This window comes from Panicum virgatum, chromosome 3K (genome assembly GCF_016808335.1).
Source record: "Panicum virgatum strain AP13 chromosome 3K, P.virgatum_v5, whole genome shotgun sequence".
Classification (NCBI taxonomy): Eukaryota; Viridiplantae; Streptophyta; class Magnoliopsida; order Poales; family Poaceae; genus Panicum; species Panicum virgatum.
In genome coordinates, this window is record NC_053138.1 from 27,901,724 (window position 1) to 27,918,620 (window position 16,897).

Consider the following 16,897-nt stretch of genomic DNA (forward strand, 5'->3'; position numbering starts at 1 on the left):
AATAGCCTCCTTCCCCTGCCCTGCTGGTGCCCGGCCCGAGGCGTGGTGGCAGCGAGCGAGCGCTCGGTCGGCGTGGGCGTGGCGAGGGGCTCGGCGGGGGTCCCACCCGCGCCGGAACCCCGGCGCCTCCACCATCCCTCACTGACAAGCGGGCCCATACGCTCGCGGGTCCGGCGCGTCAGGGACTCCGGCGGGTCGCGTCGCGCGGCGCGGACGTGCGTGCTGGACCGCGGCCAGTGGTGGGCAGTGCACCCGCGCGTGCCGCGCCTGTGCTGCGTTTGTCTCCGTCTGCTGCCTAGCCATACCCCGGTAGGCGGTAAATACCGGGGTTTTCCAGGGGCTTTTCACGGGTTCACGCCCCCGCTGCTGCTCTTTCCTCAAAATGGGGGGGGGGGGGGGGGGGGGGGGGGGGGCACGCCAGAAGGTGGAGGGGGCGGGCCACGCCAGAAGGGGGAGGGGGGCCCGCATGTCACTAGCGCCCGGGCGGGGCTGGGGGCAGGGGCTCTCGCTTCCGTTCCGTTCTGGTGCGCGGCAGGGTTGGCTCAACTTTTCACCATTTTCCGTTCAAACAAAAACTTTTCACCATCTTCCGTCGCGACGCTCTCCGTGCGTAAGGTCCGTCCAACAACCCCCACCCAACGGCTCGCCGGAGTCGATGGCGCGGCGCGACCGCAGCAGCCGTCAGCCGGATTTGCGACCGGATGGTCATACTCTATCTACTCCGTTCTTTATTGAGCGTGGTGTACTTCGATCAAGTTTAGTTTTTCCGACTTCGCAGTGACAAACCAAATTTTTGGCTCAACAGGACAAGTTCACCTTGCTCGTTTTAAGCATTGTTGGGTATACTTAATTCCTAATGCACAGCATGGCATGAGCTCTTGCAGTGGTCTTCGTGCATCGGTTTTGCTCTGTACTCTACCATGTCACCCACCTGTTATATTTGTCTCTCTTCATCTTAATTTGTCTTTAGTTTGGAGGTTGATGCGTGATCAGCAGTCGATCCAGAGAGGAGAGGTAGGAATGTTAGGATAGGATGACCTTGCAGTGGCGACGGACCAAGAGGCAACCCAAAAAATAATAAATTAACCTGGCAGCCCATGTAGCAATACAAGCTCTCATGACACCAAAACCACTTATAGCAAATCCAAATTGCTTAAGAGGTACGGTTGAGTAGACACTACTAGAATCCTAACATTTGCCGAGAGTTGTAAGAATTTTCCGACCACCCCTTGGGAACATTATTATTTGCCGACAGTTTGGAAGTGGTCGACGGTGCAAATAAGTACCCTTGGCTATTTGTTGTAATAGCCGACGGTCGCCATGATAACCAATTGTTTTAATAATGGGAAAATTCGATTCATGCCACCACAACTCCGTGAAATTGGGTGTCATGTTGAAAATCATGCCACTCAATGGCATGATTTTCAACATGAGATCCAATTTCAAAAAATTGGAGTGGTATGGATCCAACTGACCCTTTAATAATCACGGTCGGTAATGGTTAGAGGTGCCCGACGATTCCCTTTATCCCCCTCGGTAATTATGCTGGCAGACTTCACGATCAGCCCAATATCCCACGTTGAGAGGATAAAATGTGGAGGTGGTTACCAAACCTAGCCATCTCTCAGTTTAGAACATAAGATAGATCTGACGTCTGAAAGCCGCCGCTACACAAAGAACCAAGCTATGGCCGCAGACCTGGCCGACGCCGACGATGCCTGTGCATGTTGAAGATCTCAGCCTGGTGCTATCACTGCAAAGGGCACTGGCTGGGGCCATCGTTGCAGCGAGGAGGGGGCACCGCTTTCACTGGAACTGCAGGTATGCTTCCAGTCTCAGGAATCCGGAGTTCTGATCTCAATCACTTTCCTCGTTAATTACCAGCTTGCAGCTCAGCCGGCCATCTCGTTCAAGTGTTGTATGCCTGGCTGCCTGCGTCATGTGCATATATTGATATATAGATGGGATGAAGGGCATGCGTATCTTGAATGGTGAGAGCACCTTCCATATGCATGTGTTGTTCTAATTCTAACTCTCGCTGCGCATTCAGAATATATTCCTTTGGGTTGCAATTAGATTTTTTTTGTTAATCTTCTACGTTGCAGGAAGAAAAGGTTACCTAATTGGATAATTCAATGTTTTTTCTACCTTTTATCATCCGACATTCCCTTCTTCCAATTTGTTTTCTGAATCCGGATCAGTTTGAGATCTAATCTAATACTGTTGCTTTCCTTCCCAATGCAGATTAGTCTATCACAAATGGGCACATGATAAAGTACGGAAGATTATACAATTCACGGAAGGAGCAGCCAAAAATATAGTTCTATATTTGTTTTTGTAGATTATTATGTATACTACTATCTGAGAAATGTACTTACCCAATTGTATATGATTCTTTCACTTGAAATGAAATGTATGAAGGTTCTACCTTTATCAATTGCAACAGAGAAGTTTATTCCGGAAGTGTCATATTATATTACTGCAGTATTATATTTCCCTATCTCCATAATATATGCAGCAACACTGCAATTGAAATGCTACTGAAATAATAAAAAAAACTCAAAGAAAACAAATAAAATCAGTAATGAAAATAGAAGTAATAGAATTATTTTTATTAAAATGAAAATAAATGGCTGAGAGTATTCAAACCATCGGAAAGAGAATAACCGTCCATGTCCCTGTTAGCCTGATTATGAAACGGCCAACAGTGTACTGTCGGCCTTCTCCCGTTGGGAACTTAGTGGCTGACATCCTGTCGGCTATGGGTTGAATGCCCGACCAATGGCCGAGGGGAAATGGCCGACGGTATACCATTGACTATTTACTTTTCCGACTGTATATATTAATGACCGACAGTATTAAAACGCTAGGCTATAATTTAGATTTTAGTAGTGAGACTCCCACGATACTTCGTGGAAAGTAGACTTCATCCTACTCCGTAGTTCTATATCCCGAGTATAGTCATTTTGGCATTTACCTATTGATAGGGTCTTTTAGTTCTTTAATTAATTTTAAGACTTGTGTGTTTTCAGATAAGCAATGGCACAACATTCTTGAAAACTAGACAAACTATGCACCGGAGTTTCAAAACAAAATATATCCCCGCTAGTACAACCGCTAAAAAAGAATTCAGCAAATAAGAAACTACCACAACTATATGCACCGCGACATGTATCCAAAACATTAGCAAAAATCAGGATAAAACATCTACAACAGTGTACGGTTCCGGCAAATATCTTCTAGCCAGTAACTCGATAACTTTAGGGGCCACGATGAATACAAATATGTCAAGAAGGCAGAAGCTCAATTAAATAGCGAACGACTCTCGTAGCTTCTGGAAAGCTGAAAAGCTCAATTTTTTGAATTCTTTTAGCTTTTTTAACCCAGAAAGTTAAAAGCACGATCTAAAAACTATTATTGCCTTTCTAGAACAAAAGGCCCACAACATTATATTTTCATGAAACTCTAAAGTTGCAGCTCAAATAAACATGTCCTTAGAGCAAGTATTATGGTGATCTTTTTGCCTGCCTCACCAGCCCAAAAGCTGAGACGGAGAGAGAGGAAAAAAATATTCTCTCAGTTGACGTCTCACGAGCAGCCGACGTAACGCAGGCGTCTGCGTGCTTGTGGGGCCGCCACCACTGGTTCCTCATCTCCCATTGGCTGCCCATGCAGCCTATTAAATGATCATGGGGTTCACCACTACTAGCTCGTCGGCTCTGGTGAGCTGGAGCGTGAGACGCCGATGTGCGTGCACAATTATTATCCTTGCTCTTAGCTTTCTCCAAAGATAAGAGTCAACTGCTAGCTTATGCATTTAAGAGATAGTGTAAGAGATTGTTTTCCAATGGTTAGAGCTAGATACTACTCCCTCCTTTCCCCGTTTATAAGGCATACACGTATATCAAGATTCAAACCTTTTCATCTTTGACCAATAATTTGACTATTAAATTTTTATTTTTATAATGCAAATTTCATATGATTGGATTCATAATCAAATATAGTTTACAATAATTATAAGTTTATAATCAAAAGTGATATAATATATAATAAATAAATGGTCAAAGTGTTGTTTAGAAGACCGTGTCATGTTCCATCATGCCTTATAAATGGGGAAGGAGGGAGTATACTATCTCATATACCTAGAAATGTCCAAATATCAACCTCATGGATTTAGGGATGTGGGCATGAGAATATCTCTTGAATAAGAGATAACTCCACATGGGTAAAAAATGATGTGAAAGGAGACCTTGGGTGGTTTGGATGAACTAGTCAGGTTGGCGCGCTACGCGCGCCTATACTAAAAACATTGACCTAAAATATTAATAGAAAGATATTATTCGCTACTATGTTCGAAACAACATCGTATCGATGTATTGAGTTAAATCTAAAAATTATAGTAAAACAGCATAGTAGTTTAGAGTCTGAGAGCGCCAATCTCAAGCATTTTAATATAAAGGTACAGACAATTTTTCCTTAGGAATTCATTTTTTGTGTCAGTAGGTATAATTTGATTACTTTAGTAGGAAAAAAAAGATTAGAAATGAATGAACAGTTCAAGTATATTTTGTGAGTTTACGGAGGGAAACCCAAAGCCAAAAAGTAGTAGAACTACCACGTGTGAATGTAGTATACAAAGTTTAGTTATTATTTTTATATGCAGAAAGTAGTTAAATATATTTTGTATTGTCAAATAATGGAAGAAAAATATTTTTTTAAGGTAAAAAGGACTTAATAGAACCGTGGGTCCCACGTGGGTCCCGCCTGAATAGCACGTGGGTCCCACTTGAATAGCGCGTGGGCCCCACGTGGGGTCCCGCCTGAATAGCGCGTGGGCCCCACGTGGGTCCCGCCTGAATAGCGCGTGGGCCCCACGTGGGTCCCGCCTGAACAGTATGTGGGACCCGCATAAACAGTGCGTGGGTCCCACGTGGGGCCACGATTCACGGAAACTCTCCGATTCTTGGAGCTTAGTATAGTACTAGGCAGGTTGACGCGCGATGCGCGTCTATTCGAAAAATATTAACTTGAAAAAAAACGATGAAACATAAATTTATATTTTGTTGTACTCAATCCAATATTAAATTTATATATTTTATGGTAGCATAATGGTCATCTAAGCATAGTATAACTTTTTTTCTTAGAAATCCGTTGAGTTTTAGGTGTGAGTAAAAATAGCTGACAGAGTAAGGTATGAAATTAGTGATGAAAGAATAATTTATCCTATTTTTTGATTTTATGTACGGGAAACAAACTATAAAAAGTATTAGAGTTATCGTAGATGAACGTGGTGTACAAAGTTATTATTTTCATATATAGGAAAAATTAAATTTATTTTATATTTTCTATACGAAATTACCATCGATGTTTTTTTCAAATGATAGAGGCACCTAATAGTACCGTGAGTCCATTAAGTAGGGCACACTAAATGTGCATGGGTCCCAAATGGTGTGGGCGCCCACTAAGTAGTATACAAACAGCAGGGCTACTACATGTGAACGCAGTATACAAAATCATATTATTTTTTATATAAAAAATAAGTAAATATATTTTATACGTGGGCCCCACGCGGGCCCACTTGAATAGTATGTGGGCCCCACTTAAACAGTACACATGGGGCCAATGAACAGTACTCGTGGACCCAATGAACAGTATCCGGCCCCCGTGTGGGGCCAGAAAATGGGAGCGCGCCGATTCCTGGCACATTAGTATAGTATATTAACTAGTCAGGTTGGCGCGCTACGCACGCCTATACCAAAAACGTGGACCTAAAATATTAATAGAAAGATATTATCCGTTACTATGTTCGAACCAACATCATATCGATATATTGAGTTAGATCTAAAAATTACAGTAAAGCGTCATAGTAGTCTTGTGTCTGAGAGCGCGCCAATCTCAAGCATTGTAGTATAGAGGTACATGTAATTTTTCCTTAGGATATATTTTTGTGTCAGTAGGTATAGTTTAATTACTTTAGTAAGTAAAAAAGTAAGATTAGAAATGAATGAACAGTTTAATTATATTTTGTGGGTTTACGGAGGGAAATCAAAACCCAAGAAGTAGTACAACTACCACGTGTAAATGTAGTATACAAAGTTTAGTTATTATTTTTGTATGTAGGAAGTAGTTAAATATATTTTGTATTGTCAAATAATGGAAGGAAAATATTTTTTAAGATAAAGAGACTAACTTAATAGAATTGTGGGCCCCACGTGGGTCCCGCCTGAATAGTACGTGGGTCCCACATGGGTCCCGCCTGAATAGTAAGTGGGCCCCACATGGGCCCACGTGAATAGTATGTGGGACCCGCATGAACAGTGCACATGCCATATATTAATATCTAGGGTATGTATAACTAAAAAGGGAAGAAATGGAAATGAGGAGGTTTATGTAAAATTCAATACAAAGAGTTAACTTTTATTTTTGAGAAGAGGAGTACAGAGACCTAACTTACGTTTTTTTTGAAATTATATAGTACAATTAAGATACTCACAACACATGCGCACTCACACTCCTATGAACACATGTACGCAAACCTTACTCCTATGAGCATCTTCGAAGACTGAGCCGGCAAATTCTCGAGATTGACGAAGTCATCATAGACGCCTTGCTGTCGACGGGAATGTCGTCTACCACTGAATGCACAATATCGTTAAATTTCAAAATATTTGCTTCTATAAAGAGTCGAACCCACAACTTTAAGTGCTACATAGACTCTTGTAATAGGTTTGCAGAGAGCTAACTTACGTAGCAAGATCCGCAACCACATACGAAATCATTTGGGCTTGCGGCCCATTTCTCACACCCGAGTCCCCACCATCCACCCGCCCGTTACGGTGAACGTCGCGCCCCTCGCTCCGGGGTCCGGGGCAGCAAGGCTGCAACCGGCGGCGGCGCCGCCGCCGCTCTCAGATGTCGCCGCCGCAGTCACTCCCACTTCCTTATGCCCTCCCCGTCCCGTCCCATTGCTCGCCTCCTCCACCTACGCCGTCTGTCAATCTCCCCCCGAGATCACCTCCTCCTCCGCTTCGTCGCCCTCGCGAAGGTGCTCTCCGAGCAGCCCCCACCCCCGCCTCTTCCGACACGGCCGCGGTCGCCACACCCGTACGACTACAACCGCCTCATGTCCGCTTACGCCGCTTCCGGCGGACGAGACGGCCCAGGCGCAGGCGCCGACCGCGCCCTCCACCTGCTCGACGAAATGCGGAGCCTCCTTGGGCGCCGCCCCGACACCGCCTGCTTCACCACGGCCGCCGCGGCGCTCTCTTCGGCGTCCCAGCCTGGCGCCGCGCTCGCCGTGCTCAACGCCATGGCCGCGGACGGTGTCGCACCCGACGCTGCCGCGTGCACGGTGCTCGTCGGGGTGTACGCATGCCGTCTCCGGTGGTTCGATGCAGCCTACGAAGTCGTGCGGTGGATGGCGGCGAATGGCGTGGCCCCGGACGTGGTCACCTACTCGACGCTGATCTCTGGGCTGTCCAGTGCCGGCCGGCTGGTTGAAGCGCTGGGCGTACTTGACTTGATGCTTGAGGAAGGTTGCCAACCCAATGCTTACACGTACACTCCCATTGTGCACGCCTACTGCGTGAGTGGAATGATACATGAAGCCAAGGAGCTCTTGGAAACGATGATAGCAGCTGGATTTGCACCAAGCACAGCCACTTATAATGTCTTGGTTGAAGCTTTATGCAAGGCTGGCGCTTTCAAGGAAGTAGATGTGCTTCTTGAGGAGAGCAGAGTGAAAGGGTGGACGCCGGATACAATCACATACAGTACATACATGGATGGGCTATGCAAAGCTGGCAGAGTAGATAAGAGCTTCACCTTGGTAGATAAGATGCTGTCAGAGGGGTTGCGCCCCAATGAGATTACTCTGAATATCCTCCTAGATGGGGTTTGCCGCAGGTCAACTGCTTTGGCTGCAAAGTGCCTCTTGGAGTGCAGTGCAGAAATTGGATGGCATGTCAATGTTGTCAACTATAACACTGTGATGAGGAGGCTTTGCGATGAGCGGGAATGGTTGTCTGTTATCAAGCTCTTTGGTGACATGGTTAAAAAAGGCATGGCTCCCAATAGCTGGACTTTCAGCATTGTGGTCCACAGTCTCTGTAAACTTGGGAAGCTTCGTGAAGCTCTTTGCTTGCTTGGAAGTGAGGAGTTTGTCGCTGATGTTGTGGCATACAATACTTTGATCCGTCATCTCAGTTTCTTAGGGAAAACTTATGAGGCCTGCCTTGTGCTTCATGAGATGATTGATAAAGGCATTACTCCAAATGACATCACTGACAGCCTTGTGGTTGATTGTTTCTGTAGAAAGGGGGAATTCTTGGTTGCACTTAGCTATTTAAATCAATCACTGGAAGATGGTCTCTCTAGATCTGCAGTATCGAGTATTGTGCGAGGTCTCATTGCTGGCTGTAAGCTTCATGAATTGCATACACTAATTGGATGGATTCTTGGACAAGGTTTCATAGTAGATGTATATATGTACCAGGAATTAATAATTGCTTTTTGTAAAAAAGGGTACTGTCGAGGTATTGAAATGTACAAAGTGAGTCACACATTGGAAAGAATGCTGAGACTGACATGACTTTTGTTCAAAAATTAACATGAAAAAAAGTTTCACTTCTGGAGCTGCTGTCCTTTAGTTTCCACACTACCTGTAGGATAGCCTTTTACAGATTTACTACCCCTATCCTCAGCTTCTATTTCTCTTTTTTGTTCCATTTCTTTTTGGCGGATATATTTAATTTACAAAGAACAAAAAAATGTATCTTTGCATTTGTTTGCTAATTCAATTGGAGTTTGCTAATTCCAGGATCAGAATTAAGCAAACTCAGGGGAAGTCTTAGATCAACTTTATGACGAGTTTTGAGTGGTTGATTTGGCAAAAAAAATTCTTAATTGCTCAAACCTGCATCTTGCTACAGTTCTTAAACCAATTGCCAATCATGTATTCATGTATAGTACAGCCTGTTTCATTATCCTACTTCCTCCTTTTGCATTTCTGTCTTGGCCAAACATTTACATGATTACCGAACTTGGAAAAAATTTACATTTGTTCGTGAGAGAATCAGGCTCTAGGGAGGAGGTATCCGACTGAACTCCCCTTCATTAGTACCAGAACTTGAATTGAATTTGCTTCCTCCTGGTGTGGTCATGCGAGACTGCCGCTTTGTCACAACGAGGGGGTTCTTCTCTTCCTCATCTATGGTGACAAGCTCATATATGTCATTTTTCTGGAATACTGGGTGCACATAAGCACCTTTCAGGTAGTCTCTCAAATTTAAAGTCGGGTCATTTGCCCGTTCCAGTGTGTCCTTTACCATGGCATCCTGAAAAACACAAAGTTAGATAACATATTATGATAAAATAGGTTTCATTCTTCTATGCTTTCCGTACTGTTCTAGCTTTAACTTTGACTTGTTATGACACTACAATGACTACGCAGACGTAGTTGTGAAAATATTTTCAGTCTTACCTGCAAGGGGAACTTCACAAATGCTGGTTCAAACCGGCCCTTGCAAACATAGTGGAACCATAGGGAGAGGACAGGAAGTGGGAGAAGAGCAATAGTGGACTTCTCTGCTTCCTGCGTGCTCAGCAGTCCCAGTAGGAGAATTTGTGATACCATCAATGCTATGATTAGTCGCATGTGCACATCTGGCCAGAATTGTGCACCACTTTCATATTGCTGATTATAGACATTAATTATCTTGCAACAAAGGAAAAGATATTAGGGACCCAGGTAAGAGAAGAACGATGACAAGGCATGATATTTGAAGTACCAAATGAAATATTGGCAAGAATAGTTGCTGGCAGAAGTTATTGTTTTGGTGGCAATGTGAAAACGGTGCAAACAAAACGCACTGTGATTCAAACTAGAAGAGAGTAGTACCTGATGTCTGAAAACAAGATATGCGAGGCTGAAGAACACTATGATGAAGGGAAGAAGCATTGGTGTGACAACTGCATATACAAGCCCAAGCAGAAAGTACAACTGTAACCGTGGTTCTGTGTTGTAAAAATCCAGGCTTCCGGGATCCATGGCTTGTTCGCGGTCGTGCTCAGTTCTAACCAAGAAAGCATTCTTTATATGGAATATGACTAATGGCTTCAACCGAAGAACTTCAGCAGCTACACCAGCCCAGCCATCAACCATTATGTATGTCATGAAAAATGTTGCCTTCATGGGAATAGACTCTCCAACAACCTCTGGAATTCTTGAGTCGACAGAAATGAAAAATGACAGTATAAGATAATAGTATATGTTAGATAAATAGCAAGCAAACAAACTGTACCAAATATCATAATGCGCAAGAAGTGACTTCTAGATTCAAGCATACTTGTTAGCAGACTGATGGATGAAGTTGTCGAGCTGTTGGAATGCTGTTCCGGTTATTACACTCCCCAAGAACACATTCACGAAAAGGAATACGTAGTATTTTGTTGCTGTTTTCCTGTCCAATCCAGAGAGTGATGTGTGACCTTCGATCTTGCTCATGGCCATCAGAATTGTTGGGAGAAGTATAAGGAATATTTTCAATACTATCCCTGGCAAGAAACCTTGAATAACCGGCCTAAGGGAATTTCTGCATGACATTGCACAACAGAGTTTAGATCCTAAAGAGGTGGGCAATCAATGTTTTCTGTAAAGGTTTGATCTCTCAAGCAATTTGTAATCTAAAAAGGTTTGATTTTCTTTGTCCACTCCAACAAGGAAAATCTTGGTAGCTAAAACATGCAATCATTAATGCACTTCTATAAATTGACAATCGATGTTTTATGCACTGCATCACAATTATCGTTCATTTTGTAAATTGACATGGTAGCTCTTTAGTATGAAGATGAAAAAAGGACCTAATCAGTACAGTTTCACATGATATTGAGCTGCATACACCAACCAATTCAACCCAAAAGCTTAAGCTGATAGGAAGAGGTGGACAATTCACTTATACTTCAACACATGAACATAATGGTTTTCAACAATTCCAGAGATCCTAGTTGTAACTAAATGTAGTGTAACACCTCGTCCTCCAAAGCTGCACTGCCCAGCCTCCTGTAGACATATAACACCTTGCTTACACTTTCATTTTTGCTTCATGTAAAATGGTTAATCTGAAGGTGCTATGGTTAGAGGACAAAGGCTTATAAGTTGGTTCCACTCTTGCGCAATTAGCATGGTGATATTAAATATGTGCACATAGTGCTCATAAGCCACTACTAGGCCACATCCAAATTGGGTTGGGTGTCATAGACTCACAGTTATATTCATGCTGCAACATGTTCAACGGATCTTAAGTTATTATACTAGCAAAGGTTCACGTTCCCTATGAAAATAAAGTAGTAGTCACCAAACAGGTTTTTGATGCATTTTTCATAAAAAGGACAAGCTACTCAACAACTTGAGGATATTAGTAGTATTTGTTAGACAAAACTAGGATACAGAAGTTAATTCCAAGTTGTCTACCCCTTCCATCCAAAAAACAAGTCATTCCAGGATTCAAAATTTGTCCCACAAAACAAGTCACCTTACCCTATTTAGAAAGTGTATGTGCATATAAGAACCAACTGCTGCCAAATATGTATAATAAATAGGGATACACATGGTCATTTTACCTCTTTGTTAATTTGACCTAGAATTTCTAGAATGACTTGTATTTTTGGACGGAGTGAGTATGCAGCATCAAAAGCTACTGAAACAGACATTTCTAGAATTATGAATTACAAGAACTCTACATAATAGGCTCCACTAAAAGTCTTTAAAAATTATGCCTACTACTGAATTTAAAGTGTTGACCATCTTATTGTAAGATGTACACACAATTGTGTGGACACAAACTCTGATAATGAGTCACTGGCCAGTGTGAAATTTTTTCAAGTTGTAAGATGGCAAGATTTAATGCTATTCATAAAATACCATGCCGCAACTGCTTTTTTATGAAATTTAAACTAACAAATAGTAACACTCACCTTTCTATTATAGGTTTCAAGAAAGGAAGCACCTTCTCGATATCATCTAGGTTGGCCAAGGATTGGACAATTGCAATTGGTACCATGAAGAAAAAGGTCAGAAAGAAAAAGGAAACAGCTATAATAAGCCTTCTAACTGAGAGCTCGACATAAGGGATTGCAAGATTAGCCCAGTAAACATCACGAGGTTCTGGAGCCCACTCAGTTAACCACACGGTTGGATTACTTGTTTGCTGTGTTTGAGCACAAACAGCAGCACCCCACCGTGTTTTGAAAGACACAAATGCCGCCGGCATAATAGAATTTGGATCAGTGATCACCTTTTGTCTCTCCTCATCTTCCTGCAACGCAGGTGAAAACATTTTTCCATATTATGAATGTTATCAGGTAATTTGCGTAGAATCAAAGCAAGAAGGATTCTTGACAGACTGACGATACTACAGATATGATTAAAAGGTGTCTGTTCCATCTAATGAAAGTATACCTGTTTACATAACTCCTCAATTTCCTTTTTGTAGTATTCTATAGCATCCACTCTTTGCCCCCAAAGACCCCACAGTCCTGTCTATAAGAAATGTAATGGAGTCATACCATTTGCATTCTTTTACAAATCCATATAGATAGAATTATGGATGATAAAAGTCTTCTGTGGATGAGCATATGTCCGCAATGGAGAAGCTGTACCTTCATGGTTGGCTTTTTTGCAGGGTTTTTAGCATGCTTGTTTTCGTAGTAGATTAACCAGTTTTGCAAGCCCTTCTTCTTCTCAACCAAGCCAGAAAGATGGTTTGCATTATATACAATCTGTTGACCAAATTTAGAAATTTACTCCATAAGAAAACTTGAGAAGGTAGAACTGAATCCAAATTTTCTTTAAATAGTGTTATAGACATGTGATCCTCTTTCAAAAAGAGGAAGAGCGAAAACTCAACTCTTACTGCTTCAGAAGAGGAGTGCAGTCAAGAATAAAGAGCACAATGAAATATAAAGATCTTTTTTTTAATACCCTTAATCCCAGTCGTACAGGTTATTCACCATGACACTAAGGTGGGTAGAAGCTAAGAAAAATTAGAACCTGGTGACTGAGGTAATGATCACAGTGATTCACAGCAAAGAAGTGCTCAACATGTTCACTAACTGTTTCATCAGGGTCTGGAGGTACATTTCGGACAAGAACCTAAACAAAAGTAGATAAACAATTAGGTAATAACAGAACATTTTTTTCACCTAAATAAGTATCCTAAAATAAATTATATCCTTTGAATAAAATGTGAAATCAATTAATCTCATGAAAAACTATTAGCTCATTTGTTGAAATTGTATGGAAAGAGAGTTTACCGTGTATTGATCAGGTCGACGATTTTGATTAGCAAGAAAGCGCAATCTCATAGTTGTGACAACCTTATATTCGTGAAACAACACGAAGAACACCCAAAATGTAAACACATAGCACATTGCTATGTGTGCCCAAAACCTATAAAAAGAATTCAGTAACTCAGTAGATATATCTCTTCCCCCAAGTAGATAATTTATCACCTAATGTGAAGCAGCAGAAGATAGCAAAATACAAACTAGAGAATATGTCAGTAAAAAAGGGCAGATGCTTGGAGAAATGTAGATACCAGAAATAATTGTGTTTCTTTCGTTCATAACCTGTGCTGCCAGCGAATAGTTTTGCTTGGAAAAACTTCTGATTCAGTAGGGTCTGTAAGGCATTGAATTCTCAAAACTCTCATTGCTGCAAGTTTTGAGCACTCTATTTATAGTCATGTTTGTGGATTAGAAATGTGATTACTTGTAACTTGTCATTACTCTGTTGGCTTCCCGGAGATGTACTCAGAGCAAACCACAGGAGTGACCATAAGAAATTTAAAAGACCATTTCTGGTAATACTTTCGGATTCTTCTATGTGCATCAAGATCTTGTGCCAGTCTAAAAAAAGAACTATTTAGAATTTGTTCCATTTACATAACTTGATCAAAGATCATGCACACTATCTTAATTTGTAGGAGTTTTGGTTTAGGTATCAGTGATTGTTGTCTTAATAATTCTGTGATCAATTTATGTTATGTATCAAAAGTGTGCATCCATATTGTGCATTCACTCTCAAACAGGTCAATTAACAAGTAAAGGCTCAATACTATAAATGAGAATAACTTGGAATATGTTAGAAAAACTCTAATTATGTGACTGACAACTTATAAAAAGACGTAGCAAGAATACCAGCCTTCCAGAGCTTCTAATCAGTTGTACGCTAATCTAAAACAATAATGACAAAATGGATTTGAAATATCTGAAATGTGAAGTTAAGACTAGCATCAGTGCACTGTATTAAATATTAAGTAACACATAACTATAAAAATATGCAGGGGGCATGATCCATTCTGATGCTACAAGATGCACTAAGCAACAATAGCTTGAGCAAGTAGAAGTAGAATTATTAGTTGTACCTTTTTGAACCTTTTCCAAGATTCGATATCGAAAGCTTGTCAATTTGGTCATAACTTAGTCCCTTTTCATTTTCCAATGTTCCACTAGTCCAATTGACGGGAACTAGAACAGCAAATGCTAGGAGCGCAATTGGCACAAATATTTTTAAACTGCAAATGAAGTGCGTGATACACCATCATTAGGAACATAATGTACTTATTCTGTAAATATGTTGATTTACCAGTGCATATGCTAAAATGAATCAAGTGACCATGTTCTAACATCAAACTTGCAGCCCAGGTAATTATTTTTGAATTTTGAAGACATGGAAGTAAAAGCAATAATGGTGCTGGAAAGATGAATGTCACACTCACCCGAGAAGATAGATGCGGACATATACCGCAGAGTCAAGCCCCGCATGCTCAATGAGTTCAGGTTCTGGCATTCTCAGTGCTGCGGGCATCCAGTTCAGAAACCGAATATATGTTGACATATCCGCATTGACAAACTTTGAGATAACAGTTCCTAAGTGCCTTGGGCTGCTTCTTGTCCCTTTGAGGTACCATTTTGGAAAGTACACTCGATCGTTAATAGGCTGTATCCTCAGAACTGCAAACGCTAGAAGGAAACCCAATGCAGATAGTATGTTTATGCCCGCAGAAACACCAATGTCAGTGAGAGAACCCATATTGCTCCAATTGTATTCACTCCAGAACAACCATCATACAGTATTAGCCAGATGTCGGAGCAAAAATCTGCATATAAACAATTGATTGGTCAAGAGGAGTTGTTAATTCGAATTAACAAAATAAGCATGCCCACTTGTTGGTCAACTCGTATGGAATCAGGTCCACGAACCCAAAGGTTTTAAACTCAAACTTTTGGACAAATGTAATCCCAGTACACATACGCATGCTCCTACGTTTCCCAACGAGGTGATCACAGCTGTTACTCTTTATGAAACACTTGAAACGTGTGCTACACTAGGATCTTCTTTCCTTTGTCGTCCAAAAAACAAAGCTAGTAGTTTTAATTTGTACAACTTTGTTATGGAGAACTTAGTTTTGTAAGACTTTCCTGGATAGTGCATTATTATTACCAAGCAAATAACTGGGGTGCTAGGGCATGCGATTCTGGTGGTAGCAGAGAGGAACCATCTCCAACGGTGGGCTATCTCCAACAATGGAATGCATATTTGAGTATCCATTTGTACGAATGCCTTCTCTGTGTCCGTGGATTGCGGCATGCAAATATTATGCACTCCAACAGAAGACGCAAACGGAGAGGCAAACGAAGGAGACGGTTGGTTGGCGGGCTTTTACCAGGGGCAAGTGTATTTTCCCGAGCTCGGACGCATTTACCGCGGCGCGGTCGTTGCTCTGGAGGCCGATGCGTCGAGGAGAGAGGGTACTCATTTTTGCGTCATCTCTCTCCTCCAACGCAAAATGGATCCCTCATATGCATCCTCTGTTGGAGGCTGATGCATACTGCTACAGTACGTTTCGAGAGGCATTTTTGCCTTTGCGTTCCCGTATGCGTCCGCTGTTGGAGATAGCCCGGCCAAAAAACAGCAATGCAAAACACAAACGGATGAGGATGAAAGACATCCCAGGAACCACTACGTGCACACATTCACAATTTCACATCATGAAATGGCGAACGCTTGCCCCTAGCCCTGCTCCGAAACCGCACGTCCAGCGGCAGAGGATCGAGGCACCCACATTCCCAAATTCCAATCGACGCAGAGGGGAGGTAGCGCGCGTTACCTGGAGGCGGCAAGACCGAGAGGCAGAACGCATCACCACCTCGACCCTGGGCGCGCGACCCCCAGGGCCGGGAACGGGCGCCGATCGCGCTCGCTGGCCCGCCTCGGCCTCGCCGCCGTGCGCGGGGGAGGGACGCGATCGGAGAGAGGATGAGGACGGCGACGGGTGGCCGAATCGAACGGATCGGGGGGGGGGGGGGGGGATGCTCCTCGCGGCGTAGTTGCCGTGTCGCCGATTTGTGTTGTTTGGGTTGTTGTCTTGTCGATGGGGAGAGGAGGGAGGCGCCGGCACGACGACGTCGTCTTCCTTCCTTCCTCCCGCGCCGCCGCTGGCCGGATCGCCGATCGCGCTTCGGCTCGGCTGGCTCCGCCAATTGTTTGTTGGTGCGCGGCGAGGCGGGGCGCACGCGCAACGGAAATAACGACGTGGGGCCCACCGTCCTGTGCCAGCAGACGTGCGCGCGCGCGCCCTCGAGCGCTTTGCGGGTACCTAGTGGCGCGTGCCCGGCACGTCGGGAAGGCTGCGTGAGGCCGGCATGTGTGTGGCTGGAGAGCTGGGCCGCGGAGACCGTGGCTCTGGCCTACCTCTTGGAGCCCAACAAGCAATTGGGCCAACAGTACAATACTGCAGCGCCTGGACAGGCACAGACGCCACAGAGAAATTCATAAGACCATCTCCAACAGATTAGTTAAAATTTCTAACTAAATGGAGAACTAAAAGACTAGTTA

At 43.1% G+C, this 16,897-nt stretch overlaps 2 protein-coding genes across 2 annotated transcripts; one reads left to right on the top strand and one right to left on the bottom strand.

Annotated features, from left to right (window-relative positions):
- Nucleotides 1–6,943: 6,943 nt before the first annotated feature.
- Nucleotides 6,944–8,830, top strand: LOC120700795 (pentatricopeptide repeat-containing protein At5g64320, mitochondrial-like). The gene is made up of 2 exons (XM_039985019.1): nt 6,944–8,296; nt 8,819–8,830. The coding sequence occupies exons 1-2, from the start codon at nt 6,944–6,946 to the stop codon at nt 8,828–8,830; spliced, it is 1,365 nt and encodes a 454-aa protein (XP_039840953.1).
- Nucleotides 8,831–8,872: 42 nt separating this feature from the next.
- On the bottom strand, nt 8,873–16,321 carry LOC120698803 (CSC1-like protein At4g02900). Its single transcript, XM_039982544.1, has 12 exons — nt 16,170–16,321; nt 14,778–15,158; nt 14,424–14,573; nt 13,312–13,447; nt 13,049–13,150; nt 12,658–12,777; nt 12,458–12,538; nt 11,974–12,314; nt 10,347–10,592; nt 9,899–10,223; nt 9,482–9,715; nt 8,873–9,335 (listed from the first exon to the last, which is right to left on the bottom strand). Exons 2-12 carry the CDS (start codon nt 15,089–15,091, stop codon nt 9,081–9,083), a joined length of 2,304 nt encoding a protein of 767 aa, XP_039838478.1. The 5' UTR covers nt 15,092–15,158; nt 16,170–16,321; the 3' UTR covers nt 8,873–9,080.
- Nucleotides 16,322–16,897: the final 576 nt, after the last annotated feature.

What these genes read in the sequence shown, in the direction of transcription:
- LOC120700795 (XM_039985019.1), top strand. Translation starts at nt 6,944, where the DNA reads ATGCCCTCCCCGTCCCGTCCCATTGCTCGCCTCCTCCACCTACGCCGT.
- LOC120698803 (XM_039982544.1), bottom strand. Translation starts at nt 15,091, where the DNA reads ATGGGTTCTCTCACTGACATTGGTGTTTCTGCGGGCATAAACATACTA. An exon ending in CTTGGAAAAGGTTCAAAAAG is followed by an intron (nt 13,448 to 14,423) that starts GTACAACTAATA and finishes TTCTTTTTATAG; the next exon opens with GTTTTGGGCACACATAGCAA. An exon ending in GTCGACCTGATCAATACACG is followed by an intron (nt 13,151 to 13,311) that starts GTAAACTCTCTT and finishes ACTTTTGTTTAG; the next exon opens with GTTCTTGTCCGAAATGTACC.